Source organism: Callospermophilus lateralis, chromosome 1, assembly GCF_048772815.1.
Source record: "Callospermophilus lateralis isolate mCalLat2 chromosome 1, mCalLat2.hap1, whole genome shotgun sequence".
In the NCBI taxonomy this organism is placed as follows: domain Eukaryota; kingdom Metazoa; phylum Chordata; class Mammalia; order Rodentia; family Sciuridae; genus Callospermophilus; species Callospermophilus lateralis.
Window position 1 is genome coordinate 116145010 of NC_135305.1, and position 18170 is coordinate 116163179.

General features: G+C 40.5%; 1 protein-coding gene across 3 annotated transcripts in view; it reads right to left on the minus strand.

The window, feature by feature from the left end:
* The window catches only part of Ttc28 (tetratricopeptide repeat domain 28), a 583480-nt gene that overhangs the window by 254428 nt on the left and 310882 nt on the right, over positions 1 to 18170 (minus strand). For all 3 annotated transcript variants that reach the window (XM_076837226.2, XM_076837217.2, XM_076837237.2), the window contains 2 exons: positions 8316 to 8588; positions 7232 to 7362 (listed from right to left, as the gene is read on the minus strand). In XM_076837226.2, coding sequence (XP_076693341.2) covers positions 7232 to 7362; positions 8316 to 8588 — 404 coding nt within the window. The remainder of the gene's footprint in view (positions 1 to 7231; positions 7363 to 8315; positions 8589 to 18170) is intronic.

Below are 18170 nucleotides of genomic sequence, written 5' to 3' on the forward strand. Positions count from 1 at the left end.
CTCCTCCCATCTGTCCAAAGGTGGAATGGCCAAGGGCAGGAAAGGAGCCACCCATGGGGCACTCATTAACAACTGCTCCCTGGAACAATTCCCTGGAGGCAGGTGACCTTAACAACCAGTGGAGGAGGGGAAGAGCTCTGGAGCTATTAGCATTTTATTTCCTTTTGAATCAGCCCCATCTTCCTAATCCACCATTCATTACCTGCACTGATGTCCTTTTGCCCATCTCAATGGTAGCATCCTTTTGAATCTTTATTATGTCTCACTGGGCTAAGCAAGCATTTCCTACAAAGCAACTCATTTAATTCTCACCACATGAGTGAATTAACTACACACCTGATTACACCTACAGAGTTATGTGCTCAGACACTTGTGTTTCCAAATTCCTTCTTCTTTTTACTTTTTATTTATTTCATTAGGGTTTAATAATCCCTTATATTGCTGATGATATAACTTGGAACACCACTTTAAAAAACTGGCAAAAATATTGACTAAATCCAAACATATCTATGACTAAACATGGAACAGAAATAGCTGATGTTCTTCAAGATCCAGATAAACTATATAACAGACAAGAATTAGAAACAACTCATGTGTCCATTGGTATATTTAAAGGAATTAGATACTTTTCAGGGCCACATAGTAACCAATGGGTAGAAACAAAATTCAAGCCCAAGTTGTCAAATACCTGAATCCATACTCTCCACGCCACTGTACTGGAAGGAAAGCATATGCTCGGGCAGCAGCTTCAGGCTAAGCTCGTGGACCCGAGCAACACACACTCTTTCCCTCTCCTCGTAATAAGATTTCCATTATGAAGTGTGAAAAGTTCCTAGAAGAGGCTTCTGCAATGGTCCAGACGAAAGGTATGGCAGATGGGCTGGGGCTGGGGCTCAGCGGTAGAGCGCTCTCCTAGCACATGTGAGACCCTGGGTTCCTCACTCAGCACCACATAAAAATAAATAAAATAAAGGTACTGTGTCCAATATGTTTTATTTTTTACAACTAAAAAAAATTTTTTTTTTTTTTTCAAAAAAGGTATGGCAGAAGGGAGGAGGCAGAAAAGAGATTTCTATTACAGAGAGAAGAGGACCAGTAACCAACCAAACATGAGAGTGAAGGGAGGAGGCGGCTTGGGCAGTAGCACAACAGTGATGTCAGAAACAGAGGTAGACTGAGGCTCAGGTCAGGGGCGCTGAACTAGCTGCAGGTGTGTGTCTAGGAGACAGTCGGGTAGAGAAATAAGAAGCCCCGGAGAAAAATCACATGGATAAAACACTCTGAAGTCATCAGCCATTTGCATATCAGATTTCCTGAATAGAGAACAACATCTTTAATACACTGTAATTTATACACTCTTCTGACAATTAATATTAGCCTGCAGGAAGGTCTCTGGGGGCACCTAAAATTAATTTTGAAACCATTAGAGCAGACAGAAGGTTAGTCAGAATAAAAAATCCTGTGGAGAAGGTACCACCTCTCCCATTAAGTATCTGAGAGTAATTGTGTAAAAGAAAGACCTATTGCTTCTTAAAGGTAAGCAGACAAACTGGGTTTCAGGTTGCTCTCTTGCTATATGGAAAAATCATTAAATTTATTATAGCCCAAGATGCAAAAGGCAAGAAGATATAGTTTGGTATCCTCACCATTCATAGCATTTAGAGTGGTCAGTTTCACTTCAAAAGACAGTTTCCTGCATTTGATTTCAATATAAAGATAATTTAAAGGGCAAATAAGGTTCAATTTAAGGTCATAGATACAATGTTAAGATTTGGATAATCGTAAAAAAGTACATTCTCAGGCTGGGGCTGTAGCTCAGTGGTAGAGCCCTTGCCTAGCATGTGCGAGGCACTGGGTTTGATCCTTAGCACAATATAAATAAACAAAATAAAGGCATGCTGTCCATCTACAACTACAAAAAAAAAAAAAAGTACATTTTCTGAATGTTTCATACTGAAGAGGGTGGGACTACTAGTTGACACAGTTCTCAAATTTCTAATCAATGCAATAATTAAAAGAAAAAAGTAGGCTATAATGTAAGGACAGAAGTATCCAAATTTATCATTATTTGCAGACAATTTTTATCACAAGAAATCAAGAGAACCAACAAAAAAAATGAGCTATTATGAGAATTTTGGTATGACCAGTTACAAAATATGAAACACGAACACCTTTCCTATTAAATAGTTTAAAAACAGTGGGGATAAAAGCCCATTTCCAATGAGATATGTTAAATAGGAAGAGGAAAAAACCTAACTTGAAGAATATTTCAACCAGAGGCCATAAAAGTATAAATGCAAGAACAGAGTAGGTTCCTAAACATAATACATCAAGTTTCTTTAGTTAATATGTAAATTTAATAGAAACCCAATGAAAGATTCTCCAAAATTTAACAAAATAATTTTAAAATTCATTAGTAGGGGTAGTGACCAGCATATCCTAGACATTTTAAAAAATAGGGATGGTATAGGATTTGTAGCAGAGGTAAATGTACTACAAGGCAATAATGATGTAAGCTGTGTGCTTTTAGAACAGAAATTGCTACAACACAGAGGGATGATATAACAATGCTCAGTATCAGACCAACATAAAACACCAATATCACTATAGAAAATATAGGTTAATATTAAAGTTCTTTTGAGAGAAATTTAAGCATACAGTTCTTCAAAAAAGAACTTAGAAAAAATAGTCAACCCAAATAGTGCTCAAAGAAATGCAAATTAAAACTATAAATACTATTTTTTATCTTACCAAACTGACCTTCTAGTTTTAATTCTAATGCTCAGAGTTGGCAGTGCAGAGAAAGGGGACATGGGACATTGCAGGACTGAAGCAATGACCCCTACGTCCAAAGAGACAGGGAACTCTTTCCAAACAAGCCCACAGTTTAACCAAAAGAAAGGGCACAATGTGTTCAAAGATTTATCTACAAAGATGTTTTCTCCTCTTCTACAATGCCAAAAAAAAAAAAAAAAAAAAAAAAAATGTGAAACAACCTAATATATAAAATAGGAGGGGGCAGAGGAAAAAAGATACATATATAAAGACACAAGACTTTCAGTAAAATGCTTAATAAAATGAAGAAATTTTTTAAAAAATTAAGTGGGGAAAAAATAACAGTCCTACAACAGAATTTTAATTTTGGTTTAAATAAACAATTATAACTGTGTATATGACCCAAAGAGAATACCCCAAATTATTAATATAAATAATAAATAATAATAATAAATATATTATGGTTGGCAGTTTTCATGTATTTCTTATGTAATTGGTTAAAACTAATAAATACTTACTTTTGAAAAAACCCAGATTCTGTGATGTTCCTGAACCCCAAGATTCTGTGACCCTAGCGTGGAACTCTCTTTTACCCTCCAGCAAAGCACAATGGCCATGCTGACTAGGTTTGAGGGCCCGTTCAGAGCTGTGGCTGCTTCACAAAGTCTAGACGAGTCCCTGGTTCCTCCAGAATGCCAGAATCTTGGCTTTGATGAAGACAGTATTTGTCATTTATTGTGAAACACATTTTAACATTTTTGTGTCCTGAAGGTCTGCCTCAAAGAGAACGTAAGCCACTTGGGGAGAAAGCTAGTACCACACTGGCCAGACCCTGGCCTAGGTATAACGCAAGATATGTGAGCAGATTCCATGCTTAACCGAGTGGGGGAGGGGGGGCAGCTAAATGAAATTTAGGTCATGTAAACCTACATAAAATATTTGCTATTCTAACACTTCCTTTTAGGCCCTCTGTATATTCTTTGAAGTTCTGAACCAATACTAACTCTAGTCTTATCAACTGGTATTGGTTTCAGAGATATAAAAATAAAAATTTCTAGTTAATCACAAGAAAGGTAAGATGCAGGACTCAAAAACAATCTTTGAAAGTGAGAGACATGTCCATGCTCATTGCAGCATGGGTCATAAAAGCCAAGATATGGAAATGATCTCAGAGTCCACCAACGGATGAATGAAGATATTGTGGTGTACACCCCCCCCAATATTATTCATCTTTAAAAAAAAAAAAAAAGGTAGGTTAAAAAAAAGGTAGGAAATCTTGCCATTTGAAACAGCATGGCTGAACTTGGAGGACTTCATGTTAGGTGAAATAAGTTAGACACACAAAAAAAGCACTGTATGATCTCAGTAATGTGGAATCTAAAACATCAAATCCATGGAAGGGCGGTTACTGGTGTGAAGAGAGTGGGCAGGCGCTGGCTCAAAGGCATAAGGTGTCAGTTATGTAGCACCAGGGCATCCAGAGCTCTATGCACAGCAGGGCACAGTTAATATACCATGATGTACACTCGAGATTTGCTAAGAGAGCAGATCTCAAATAGTCTCACCACACCAAAAAAAAAAAGAAAGTTTTTAAAAAGTGTCATTGAACTCTTGCTATGTCTCAGATATGGAAATAAATTTACCAACAAAAAATTAAGTGGTAAGAAAATAACATCAAATTTCATGAAAACAAATGCTACCTTATAACTCCAGAGACAAGCACAACAGAAGAGACACAGCAGGAGTAAAAGGGAAATTGTGAAGGTCAGATAAACATGCTGCAGCAACACCAGGCAGGAGTGTGGGCTAACAGCAGGGCCACCTCACAATGAGGCCTCGGCTGGAGTGAAGCTTCAGCTAAGTGACAACCCAGGCAGGCCAGCGTGAAAGGGAAACAGCCTGAAGAGGGTCATGAGGATTACTGAAGTGTTAATAACGTGAAACTTTTTTTCTTTTGATATTGGAGATTTCAACCAGGGATGCTTTACCAATGAGCCACATCCCCAGACCTTTTTATTTTTTATTTTGAGATAGGGCCTCACTAAATTGCTGAAGCTGACCTCAAACTTGTGATCCTCATGCCCCAGCCTCCTGAGTTGCTGTGATTGCAGGCATGTGCCACCATGCCTGGCTAATAATTAAAAAACTTCAAGGAGAAAAATGAATGGGATTATTCCATTTAGACAAGAATGTGGTAGCTGGACATTCGCTATATTCCCACTGGGGGAAGACAGTCCCAGGTCTCTTATCGTGGATGGACTGTCTATAGGCAAGTTTGTGAACTACTGCAGTGTGGCCAGGCAAGGGGCGACAGAAAGAGAAGAGATACGTGTCAACTCTAAGATGAGACACGTAGAGGAGGTAATAGCACCAGTATCTTCTCAGGACCTCTCTGTCCTCATAATTCAATGATTTCTTAAGAACCTATCATCCTGGAGGTGTCTCATGAAAACCAAAAGAGACAGGAAGGAAAAGGGACTGGGGGAGGGAGGGCAGGAGAGAAGGGGGAACACTGGGGAATGATACTGGCTGAACTATGGTGCTCATGAACAAGATGTGACAACTAGGGCTGGGGATGTGGCTCAAGCGGTAGCGCGCTTGCCTGGCAGGCGTGCGGCCCGGGTTGGATCCTCAGCACCACGTACAAACAGAGATGTTGTGTCTACTGAAAACTAAAAAAATAAATAAATAAATATTAAAAATTCTCTCTCTCTCTCTCTCTCTCTCTCTCTTTAAAAAAAAAAGATTAAAAAAAAAAAAAGATGTGACAACTAATCCCACCACGATGGATAATCATAATGCACCAATAAGAAATAGGGAGAAAAAAGGCATCTTTGCACACCAGTGGTTTACAAAACCCAGAAAAAATGGGTGATAGAAAATTACACTTCTAAGAAAAGGGAAGGCAGGAAGTCTTCATTTCTCCTTCTTAATCTCCAACATTATTATGACCCTAATTAAATATCTTTGCACCTGATCCAGGAATTGGCTGATACACACATTTTGAAGGTTAGGGGGAAAGAGTACAAAAGCCACTCTTGACACATTTATAGTCACCTGTTCCTTTACTAAATGGCTCCATCTAGACAACTGTGCTCTTTTAGTTCTTGATCCTGGCTCTCTTCTAAAGGCCATTAGTGTGTCTGTCCCTACAAATCTGGTTCCTCTTTTCATTCCCGGAACATCAAGAAATCAGATCATCTGGCTCATGAGAACTGTTGTTAAAATAAGGGTAATGACAGAAATGCTCGGGGCAACTCTCTAGAGGTTGGAATTGCTAAGTCTGCTGCCCTTTGCAGTGGTCCCTTCTGGTAGCTGGCTTTTCAATTTCTCTGACGGGGTCTTGCTATGTCCTTCATTCAAGCTGGACTTGAACTCCTCAGCTCAAGTAATTTTCCCGCCTCAGCCTCCCGAGTAGCTGGGACTACAGGTACATACCACACCTGGCTCTTATTGGTTTTCAAAGACTTTTTTTTTCTTCACCAATTCCTTCAGCTCTTGGTGCCTGACCATGTTCTGCAGAACTGAAGTTGTGGGGTCATTTAAATAATATGATTAATCTTTATGATGTCCCATAGTGGAATTCTTAGATATAAATGTAACTAAACATATTTCTCAACATACAAATTGATTCATAAACTTACTATTGCCTCTGATATTAATCATTTCTTCTCTATTAATTTAATAAAAACTGTCACTTATGAAATTTTAATGGATGGCCCTATAGCATTCCAGGCACTGTACTAGGCGCATCACATGTTTCACTTACAGCCCGACCATAACCGTGAGTGGGATTAGCAAAATACCCCTCACTTCCTGAATAAGAAAACAGAGGAGAGAGAAGGAGGTAAGTAACCACTTCCCAAGACCCCTTAGCCAGCAAGGACTGGAGCCAGGCGCACAGCGGGGTCTACTGATTTCAGACCCATCCTCTATCCAAGAAGAGAAGAAGTGCAGGTCCCTGTAATCACATCACATCTACTGGCTGCCAACTTTTTGATATTACATTCCATTTTGCTAATAAAAACTAGGATAATATTTATCATTACAGTTCAGGTCAATCAATAAACTTACTATGTTTCCATACTGCAGGAATTGCAGTGATACTTGACCTCCAATAAAGATATTTGCTTCTTACAATTTAATGAGAATGTCACAATGTATAGCTTTTTGCTAATTTCATGTGTCTACTCCATGGCACATTTGAAGAGAATAAGAACAACACATCTGACCCAGCTAGGAAGTCCTGAGGACAGGGACAAGTTCTTATGTATCTGTATACACCCAAGGCCAAAGTGCAGTAGGCATCCAACACCTGATGGTCAAGGAAAGGAAGAATCAATGATGACCAAGTTCAGAAAACAATATTTTAAGATACATGAAACATTTCTTGCATATATAAAAGCAAGTCATGTTGTTTAAAAAAAAAAAAATTTGTCCACAGGTGAACTCCTACCTCCCGATCCTTGAGTTTCATGGCGAGCACCAGCTGATGCCGGTGGCTGGTGAGAGCCTCCCGGTAGTTTCCTTTGGAGAAGAATGCAGAGCCCAGGTTCCCATGAGCCCGGCATTCTCCTGTCTGGTCACCTGAATTGGTTAAAAAAAAAAAAAAAAAGGATAAAATTTCTCAAAGTTATAGCATTATTTGTAAAATATAATGGTCATCTTGATTTAAGAGGTACAGATTTAGTAGCTCAGATTTCATTTCCCTTTCTCCTTTTAGAAAACGACCTGCCTCTTCCACAGGACCCTATATGGGAAGTTAACGTTCTAGAACTTAAAGCTCTGGACAACTGTTATCATTATTGTAACTTACAACCATAGGCAGGCACTTAGCTGTCCTGGAAATGAGAGGTCACAGACCTCCACATAAACCAGCTGCTGTTTAAATCTCCTCATTTCTCTGCTAATGACCTTTGATTCTGAACAATTATCAGCTTGTTGGTTCAGTCATCTGACTCCAAACCTACATAATCTACTGCTTCTTTACAAGTACCCTGATGGTAGATTCGCCATATCCTTGCTCTTCCTGCAATCTTATAAGTCCTTGAGTAATCGTCACAATGACCATTATAGTCACAAGCCAGACTCATCTTACAAGTGAGGCACAAAGAGGTTAGGAAGCTTATCCAAAGTCACACAGCTAGTAAATATCGGAGCCACTAAACCCAGCAGTCTGGCTCCATAGTACATGCTCTTAACTTCTAAACTATACTATCTCCTTTAACAAAATGAAGCATTTTTGTGGAGGTAAAAATTAGAATAAGACAAAAGATTTACACACCAATACCATCATTTGGATATTAAATTTGAGAGCACAAATCTCTGGGGAAGGCAATGAATCTGTTAATCAACATCTCTTGGCCCTTTGGGAGCCTCGGTACCTTGTCATGTGAGAAGCCCTAAAGTCATGACTACTTAAAACAGAATGTTCTAGAGACACCCCCACTGTTCACGGTCCGTGTTGTCCCCATGCCTGTCAGGCTCATCAGCCTTGTTTCCCTTCTCTGCTGAAATAAAGGAGAGAAGCTCGACTCTACCTAAGGTCTTGGCTACGTCCAAGTCCTGCTGCATGTATCCAGTGCTCTTCTCTGTGTTCCCGAGAGACCAGTACGCGCTGCTCAGGGCAGAGAAAACGGAGCCCCTCAGCTTGAGGCTGCAGGTGCCAATCTTCAGAGCGGCTTCTAGGACAACCACAGAGGCCCCATGGTGGCCGGCCGTCAGGAGCTCCTGCCCAACCACAGACACGACCACAAAGGGACTCTTGTCCAGTTTCATTTTCTGAAGTTGCTGATAAGTGGGTTCCAGGGAGTCTGAAGAAAAAGAAAACAGGAGAACCCAGGACAATACACAAAACGATCTTTTCCAATGCCCTCTAGAAACACACGCTTAGGACCCAGTTCAAGTGCAACCCTCCATCCTGTGAGCTGGTGCCCCTCACTGCCCACTGGGCCATGTGACTAAAAGCACCCGCTGGCCCTGCAGCTTCCTTCTCCTGGCTGTGACACGCGTTGCCACGCCCCTCTTCTCTCCTGACCTGTCTGCCATCCTGGTGGCCACTTTCCCACCCCCTTCTTTTCTGTGCACTAGGAGCGCATCTTCAAGCCCCGCCTCCACTGCAAGCCCCCAGCTCCTCCAGCCGCACTAATTCTTATATCTAAGCTTCTTTTGTTCTTTATGGTTAGCATTGCACAATGTGCCCATTAATTATTTAAAAATTGTTCCATGAATGTCAATTTTTGAAATATTTTCCCAGGTAGTCTGAGGACCACATTTGAAGTGTTAGAATAACTTGAGCAAGTGGTACAACACTGGCATGCGATCTTAAAAACTACCCCTAAGCCAGGCCTAATGGCGCACACCTGACATCCCCAGCAGCTCAGGACACTGAGGCAGGAGGATCCAGGTTCACAGCCAGCCTCAGCAACTTAGTGAGGGCCAAAGTAACTCAGTGAGACCCTGTCTGTAAATAAAATATAAAAGAGGGCTGGGGATGTGGCTCAGTGGTTAAGCACCCCTGGGCTCAGTTTCCAGTACCAAACAAAAAAACAAAAATCTCCCCCTGCCACATAGGCGAAAGTCCCTAACATCTGATAAACATTTATTAAACTTGAATTTGAATAACTGACTAATAAAACCTGCCCTTATTTTTTTCCTAGAAGAATTGATAAAGGAAGCTCTACCAACAAAAGCCAATCACTCTCACTGGTGACCCAATGTCCACTGCTGCTCTGAGGCCAGTCTGCACAGATAAAAAATTACCAAACAAGACCACAAAGAAATCATCTGTGTTTACTAAAGTAAGATAGAAGATAAAATTACTGTTGATCTCATTTTATTTTCACATGCTGTCTGTCAAGGACATAGATTAAAGGTGACAAGCACAGGGATTCTCTCCATCTGAGGCTGGGTTTGAGTGCAGATGACCTCCATGCTCCTTCTCCCTCAGCTCCCTTTTGATTTTTCTTTAAAGACAATTACAAAGCTATTAACTATTGCCCTGTAAGGAGAAGGCACTCACAGCCATTTGTTGTTAGCTTTCCTGAAAAAGTACCTCACATTAGCTGTTTCAGTAAACACAGGTAAAAAACTATAAGAGGTTGGGTCTCTTTAAATCTTGAATCTCCTAGCCAACAGTACTGCATTAAAATGTAATTTTTACAATTTATGACTTCTCAACTCTCCACTAAGGGGCTCTCGCCTGAATCAACATTACCACGGAAACCTTGAAACTTACTGGTGCCTAAAGCATTTTTTCCCTTCAATCAGATCACTAAACAGAGAACAAAGAACATTTTTACACCTGTCAGGATGCAAGCAGTGCACAGTACCCGTAAACAGCAGCTAACCAACAGGGTTAGGCACAAACGCAGGAACCCAGGAATTACTAGAACAGAACAATACCACACTGAGATGCCAGGAGCAGAATTTTGGTGGTGCCCGCTGATGAATTTGGCAACAATGATGGTCACAGCAGCCTCCCACTGGCCAATAACAGAAACAAACATGATTGATTTTTAGGGCTAAAAGACTTCTAAAATACCCTCATCTGGGCTGGGGCTGGGGTTCAGTGGTGGAGTGCTTGCCTGGGATGTGTGAGGACCTGGGTTCAATCCTCAGTACCACATAAAAATAAATAAATAAAATAAAAGTCCATTGACAACTAAGAAAAATGTTTTGTGGGTTTTTTTTTTAAACCCTCATTTTAGAAATGAGGAATCTGAGCTTTCTTTATTTTTCTTTCTTTCTTTCTTTTTTGGTTATTTTTTATTTGGGATTTGTTTGTTTCGTACAAGGGATTGAACTCAGGGGCACTTAACCACTGAGCCATATACTCAGACCTTTGCATTTTTTGAGACAGGGTCTCGCTAAGTTGCTTAGGGCCTCAGTGAGTTACTGAGGCTGGCCTTGAATTCGTAATCCTCCTGCCTCAGCCTCCTGAGCTGCTGGGATTACAGGCGTGCACCACCAAGCCCAGAACCATTTGTTTGTTTTTATTTTTTTCCTGATACTGGGGATTAAAGTCACAGGCACTTTGGCACTAAGCTACATCTTCAGTCCTTTTTATTTTTTATTTTGAGGTAGGGTTTCACTAAGTTGCTAAGGCTGGTCTAGAATTTGTGATACTCCTATCTCAGCCCTCAGCGTCTCTGGGATCACAGGCTTATGACGCCACACTAGATTAAGGATCAGAGTTTTTACAATATCCACCCAAGGTCAGATAGCTTGGAAAATATCCAAGAAAAGAACCCATTACAGTGCTTAAGCCCAGGCTCTGAAATTTATACCAGGCAAGATTCCAGTGTGGTGGTGCATGCCTGTAATCCCAGTGGCTCTGAGGCTGAAGCTAGAGGATTTTGAGTTCAAAGCCAGCCTCAGCAATTTAGTGAAGCACTAAGCAACTTAGTAAGACTGTGTCTCTAAATAAAATATAAAAAGGACTGGGGATATGGCTCAGTGGTTAAGTGCCCTGGATTCAATCCCCAGTACAAAAAAAAAAAAAAAAAAAAAAAGATCCTTTTTTAAAAAATTTATTTATTCATTCTAATTAGTTTTACATGACAGCAGAATGCATTTCAATTCATAGTTCAAATATAGAGCACAATTTTTCATGTCTCTGGTTGTACACAAAGTAGAGTCACACCATTTGTATCTTCTTAAATACTTAAGGTAATGATGTCCATCTCATTCCACCATCTTTCCTACCCCATATCCTCTCCCTGCTCCTCCCTCCCCTTTGCCCTATCTAAAGTTCCTCCCACGCTCCCCACCCCCATGCCCATTATGGATCAGCATCCACATACCAGAGAAAACATTCAGCATTTGATTTAGCTTACTTCATTTAGCATAATATTCTCCTCCATCCATTTACCTTCAAATGCCAGGATTTTATCCTCTATTAATGCTGAGTAATATTCCATTATGTATATGTATCGCAGTTTCTTTATCCATTCATTTATTGAAGGACATCTAGGTGGGTTCCACAGTTTAGCTATTGTGAATTGAGCTGCTATAAACGTTGATGTGGCTGTGTCCCTGTAGTATGCTGTTTTTAAGTCCTTTGAGTATAAACCGAGGAGTGGGATAGCTGGGTCAAATGGTGGTTCCATTCCAAGTTTTCCATACTGCTTTCCATATTGGTTGCACCAATTTGCAGTCTCACCAGCAATGTATGAGTGTACCTTCCCCCACCCCCCAACATCCTCACCAACTCTTGTTGTTTGTAATCTTAACAGCTGCCATTCTGACTGGAGTGAGATGAAATCTTGGAGAAGTTTTGATTTGCATTTCTCTAATTGATAGAGAAGTTGAACATTTTTTCATATACTTGTTGTTTGATTGTATATCATCTTCTGAGAAGTGTCTGTTCATTTCCTTAACCCATTGATGATTGATTGGGTTATTTGCTTTTGTTTGGTGTTAATATTTTTGAGTTCTTTATATATCCTAGAGATTAGTGCTCTATCTGATGTGCTTGCAGTAAAAATTTGCTCTCTATTCACCTCACTGATTGTTTCTTTTCTGAGAAGAAGCTTTTTAGTTTGAATCCATCCCACTCATTGATACTTGATTCTATTTCTTGCACTATAGGAGTCTTATTAAGGAAGTCGGGGCCTAATCCAATATGATGAAGATTTGGACCTACTTTTTCTTCTATTAGGTGCAGGATTCTGAACCTTCTGATCCACTTTGAGTTGAGTTTTATGAATGATAACAGAGGTTTAATTTCATTTTTGCTACATATGGATTTCTAGTTTCCCCAGCACCATTTGTTGAAGAGGCTATCTTTTCTCCAATATATGTTTTTTGGTGCCTTTGTCTAATATGAGATAACTGTATTTATGAGGGTTTGTCTCTGTATCCTCTATTCTGTACCATTGATCTACAAGTCTATTTTGTACCAATACCATGCTGCATTTGTTACTATTGCTCTGTAGGATAGTTAAGGTTTGGTATAGTGATGCTACCTGCTTCACTCTTCTTGCTTAGTAGCAACAGAAACCAGTCTTGGCTGGTTTAGTAGAAGAGAAATGCCCTGAGCAACTGACTATTGGGAAGGGTGAAAATCCAGACCTCCAAACCCACAGTCAAAATCATGCCACAAAAGCTGCCTGCTGAAGGCAACATAATCGCCACTACTCAACACAGGATGCCACAGCTTGCAATGCTGCCCTTACCACTGATGACCACCCTGGGAAAATGGACATTGCTCTTGCCACCCACCAGCACCAGAAATAATTCTGTGCTGTCCTTTCTTCTTTGAACTTTCTGCTCTTAATTCAATGGTGGTGAAAATTAGGATTTGATGCTTTCAGCTCTTATGGTAGAAGGCAGGAAGCAGAAGTATAAAATGGGGAATTCCTAAAATACAGGAAGATTGTTCAAACACCGACAGCCCACAAAGACACTTTGCTTCATTTGGAGATATTTTTCCCATAGCAACCATGACTACGTTAGAAAAAGACCCACCTAATTAAGCCTCTAAAACTGTACAACAGAAGTAGAAAGAAGAGAACCTTACAACAGCTAAAAAGAGTCTTAAAAGAGAAAGAAATCTTTAATTGTGCAAGTTTCCATGAGATGAAATGAAATTGAAGGAATGAGAAGAGATCAGATCCCCACTTGTAGAGAATACATGCACATTAAAGGATGAACACCAGTGTGGAGGTAACCCTAAAGCTGACAGGAAGGGGGGTTAGCAGGGGCAACTGGAAAGCTTCCTGGAAGCAGAATTGATTTCTTGAAGACAGGGCAGGACCCAGACAGGTCTTTGTTTTTTAAGAGCCAAACAATGCAATGGGGGCTGGAGCTGGAGCTCAGGGGTAGAGCGCTTGCCTGGCACATGTGAGGCCTTGGGTCCAATCCTCAGCACCACATAAAAATAAATAAATGTCCATCTACAACTAAAAAATATTTTTTTAAAAAGTTGCAAAGGATTTGTCCTAACCAGAGGCACCAGGAGAAGATGGGTGCACAGAAAGCAGAGTGCTAAGCAGGCCAGCCGAGTTGACCAAAGGACACCTGTCAGGGAAGGAAGCTGAGGTGGAAGGGTAGAGAAAACACTGAGTTATGGACGAAGAGATGGGAATTTCAAAGCCACACAGCCTCAGTCTCCTCACTTTGTCAAATGTAGTACACAAATCTATACTTGTGCACATGTACGTAAGTGGATACACAGATGCATATGTGTGCACCTGTGCGTGGGTACCGACACGGACACAGAATTGTCCATTTCACCATGTAAATTTTCAAAAAATTGTAATGTCAAATTTCTTTGCTTTTGGCTGTAATTGTCTCATTGGTCCATATTCACTAATCAGAAGCTCTAATTAGCAGTTGTACGTGTTTTTTGTTGTTGCTATTGTTTGGAGTATTGGGGATTGAACCCTGGGCTTTGCACATGGTAGAAAGGTGCTCTACCACTGAGCTACAACCCCAGCCCTGAAAATGCTCATAAGCTTTTTGCTGTGTGTTTCTGAGACAGGCTTGCTACGTTGCCTAGGCCAGTCTCCAACTCCTGGCCCTGGCTAGTCTCCTGCCTCAGCCTGCCTAGCAGGCTCTCTGTGCACACCACCACACATGGCTAGTTGTACATGCTTCTGATGAAAAAAAGATGGTGAGATGATTTTTTTTAATGTATAGATGATCTTTAAGATTCTTTGCAACTCTACTATTCTAATGCCTGTTCCAGGGTAAAGTTGAGTGTTCAGAAAAGAGACTAACTTTGTGATTTTTGTCAGGCTAGATACAACAGAGATTTGGAGTCTACAGCTATTAAGATGTTTTTCTTTCTAGAATCTATGCATAATACATGAAATAGTCAAGGTCAAACCAGCTCCATAAGAACAAAAAGGCCCTTCCCAACACTGGTTGATACACGGGTATGGGTTTTTGAAATGTAAAGGCTTTAAGAGTTTAAGGTAAACAAAGTCACATTTCCTGACACGTTAAGAGCTTGTAGGGATGTAGTAGAGGCCAACAAAACAACCCACCGAGCTGAGAGACATGTGATCTTCATTACTTCTGAGGTGCACATTCACTCACGAATTAACATTTCTGAATTGGGGATTCTGTATCCTGAACTTAAGGGTGCCTCACAATGATTTGCCACTACATCTGAATAGGCCTAAAAGATCGCTTTCAATATATACGAATAAAAAGCGAGAAGAAAGGACCTTGCCAGCATTTAATCATCAGTGTCTTCTTCTTTCTTGGTAATATATAAAATAATGAGACAGCTTCGAAGCCAGAGTTCTTAGAACTGGTAGAAGGTGCTATGTGATCCTAAAGGGAAGGTATGGGGAGGCTCCTCAGAGGCAGCAATGTCTGCATGGAAACAGGGCATAATGGAAAACACAGTGGTTTTCAAGAACAGCAGGGGGTTAGCTGGGATACCTGGAGAGGAGAATAAAAGGGAGCAAGCTGTCTAATGCTCAGGCCTGAGAGAACTTCTCAGCGAATGTTCATATGCAGAACCTGGTGTACTGGAAGTGTGCCTTCTGCCACCACAACACAAGAGCAGGTTAACACTGCTGCTGCCTCCCCTCCTCAGTGAGACTCTGGACATCATCTGCAAAGCAGAAGGCCCCCTATAGAGCTGCCTTAATAGGGCCTGGCCTGTGCTACCTACCATCTACCTCTACAGAGAAGCACTGCACACAGCGGGGCAGGGCCCTTGCTCAGCCAGTGGACTGGCAAACGGCAGTGCTGGAATTAGATCCCACCCTTGTTGGCTGGGAGGAAGCCTGAGTTTTTCACACAGCATTTCAAAAATAGGCCTCCTGTGAAAGGTGCATCTAAAAGAAAGTCAGAGGGCAAGGGTCCACTGAGGGTGGACATCAGGCCAATAAAAGGTGAGCCCCGCTCAACCTGAGAGAAAAGTTTATGCATTCAACAGCCATTTTCTATGGGCATTTTATAAAAGCAGCTTCCTGGGATCCTCTAGAGCTGTTAGAAACACAACAGGTGACAGCCCATAAATGTAATAGCCTTTAGATCACTAAATTAACAAAAGGAGAGAAAATACACACAAGAGAACCCTCAGCAAGAAGCCTCCCTGCATCTTTAGAGGAACAAATAAAGGCAAACTCAATCTCGCTTTCTAATTGTCTTATTAAATCCACAGTCGGCAGCAGTAGTGTGCTACAGTCTCCAACTCTGCTCAAACATCAACCAGATCCTGTGACCTGAAACTGCTGAAGGACCAGCTAAGAAGAAATGGAAAATGTCAAAGGGTAAGTTGAGAAATCACGTGAGTACCAGTTTATATCTCTACTTACTTTTATATTTCTGTTAATGATTTAAGGGAAATACATTGTATACGATACTGTAACCAAATGCACAAAGACAAATAGTTAAACTGACAGCCATTTGTGAACATGAGTCACACTGTAAAAATAAAGTAAAGCAGATTTAATTCACTGAGAAATATGGGAAATAATAACAATAAATTAAGTTAGTTTTCATATAGACAAATATAGTATTTGTATAAATATAGCAAACAGAGTATGTTAATATAAATTGGTTCCGCCTTAACAAAAATGAAATCTTAAAACTTCCAGACAGACCCACCATAGAAACACTATGTTGGTCATGGAAGTTCTGTTTGCTTTTATAAGTTCCTGGACTAGGGAGTTTTCTCTGATGCATTCAAGAATTACAAAACAGCTGGGCACAATCCCAGTGGCTTGGGAGGCTGAGGTGGGAGGGTCGAGAGTTCAAAACCAGCCTCAGCAATTTAGCAAAACCCTATGTCTAAATAAAAATATGAAAAGGGATAGGGATGTGGCTCAGTGGTGGAGCACCCCTTGGTTCAATCCCCAGTACAAAAAAAAAAAAAGAATTACAAAGTAAAAACAATTCATACAACAGAAAAGACCTACCTATGAAGTGTCCAGATCCCTTAGCCATGTGACATTGGGGAAAACTTATAAAGATGCAGGAAGGTGGGCTGTGTCTATAGCTCAATTGGTAGAGCACTCTCCTAGCATATGTGAGGCACGGGGCTCGATCTCCAGCACCACATTAAAAAAAAAAAAAAAATGAAATAAAGGTATTGTGTCCATCTACTAAAAAAAAATTTTTTTAAAGATGCAGGAAGATAAAATAAATGGCAAGTGATGACAGATTTTGTAAATTACAATCACATGACAAAAAGGAGATCTTTAAGATGTCAGATGCCCAGTAGAGGAGAGGAAGAGCAACGGGGAGGGACTGGCGGTGGGAAAGGAAGCACTGGGGACTGAAATGGAGCATATTACATTCCATGTGTGTGTGATTAGGCCAAATGAACCCCACTACCATGTATAACTGCAATGACTAATAAAAACAGTTTTAAAAAGATATAGGATGATGTGCAGAACAGCAGTGTGCAAAGCAACAGCCTATAAAATGTTAAGAGAAGCCCACCTGGAGTAGATACAGTGGTAAAGGCAACGCTAAAAATAAACCAGATAAATTAAATTGCCTTAAGGGAAGAGAAGAAAATATTGAAGCGCTCCAGGCACCTGTAAGAAGCAGCCTTCTCCAGGGTCAGCCTTAGGTCACTCACTGTAAGACACAAAGAAGTGGCACAGAAAACCCTAAGGGTGACAGCAGCTCTGAGCTATTTTTCTCAGTGCAGGGAAGATTTCCTTACATTTATCTAAACAAATTGCTTGAACTATAAGTTGATTCTGCTGATAGCAACACATTCACTCCAATATTCTAAGGCAGCAGCACAAACACCTGAATAAAGAAGTGATATCCTCATGAACTAAATAAAATATCCCATGTATATTCTTTGTGGGGGATTTAAGGAGAGGATGGGAAAATGCTAGATAAAAAAAAAAAATGCTAGAAAAAAATGAGAGACAGGTTGGTTTTTGTCATCAGTCCCTCCCCTCCCCACCCCCAGCTCTGGAGCTCCAAAGCGCATCTGCTCTGAGTCAGAGTTTATTAACAGCAGGTCCCACAGTGGGAGAAGCCATTAGGTTCCTGCAGCAAAGACTCGGCTCTGTATGGCTTATAAAGTTGCATGAAGGGAGGTTTTCTTACCACATTTTTTTCTAAAACACAAAATCCCTAACTTTCAGGAAAAAGATGTTTTACAGATATGAATCGTCCAGAGACCATACGAGCAGCTTTGAGTCCATCACACTTTTATTTAACACATATTTTGAGCCAAGTACGATAGTAGTCAGTATAATAAAACCACCTAGTGCTACATTTCAAAACTAGATAAAATGTCAAATTATACTACCATTGAAATTTTTAGGTTTATTCTCCCATATGAAAAATTCAAAAGTGCATCATTTTTGAGTCAAAATCAGAGTTCTGCTTGACATAACCTAATTAGGGTCAGACATTAGCTGCCTTCTGTATGCCATGACTACGCCTTAGTGACTCCGTTGCCA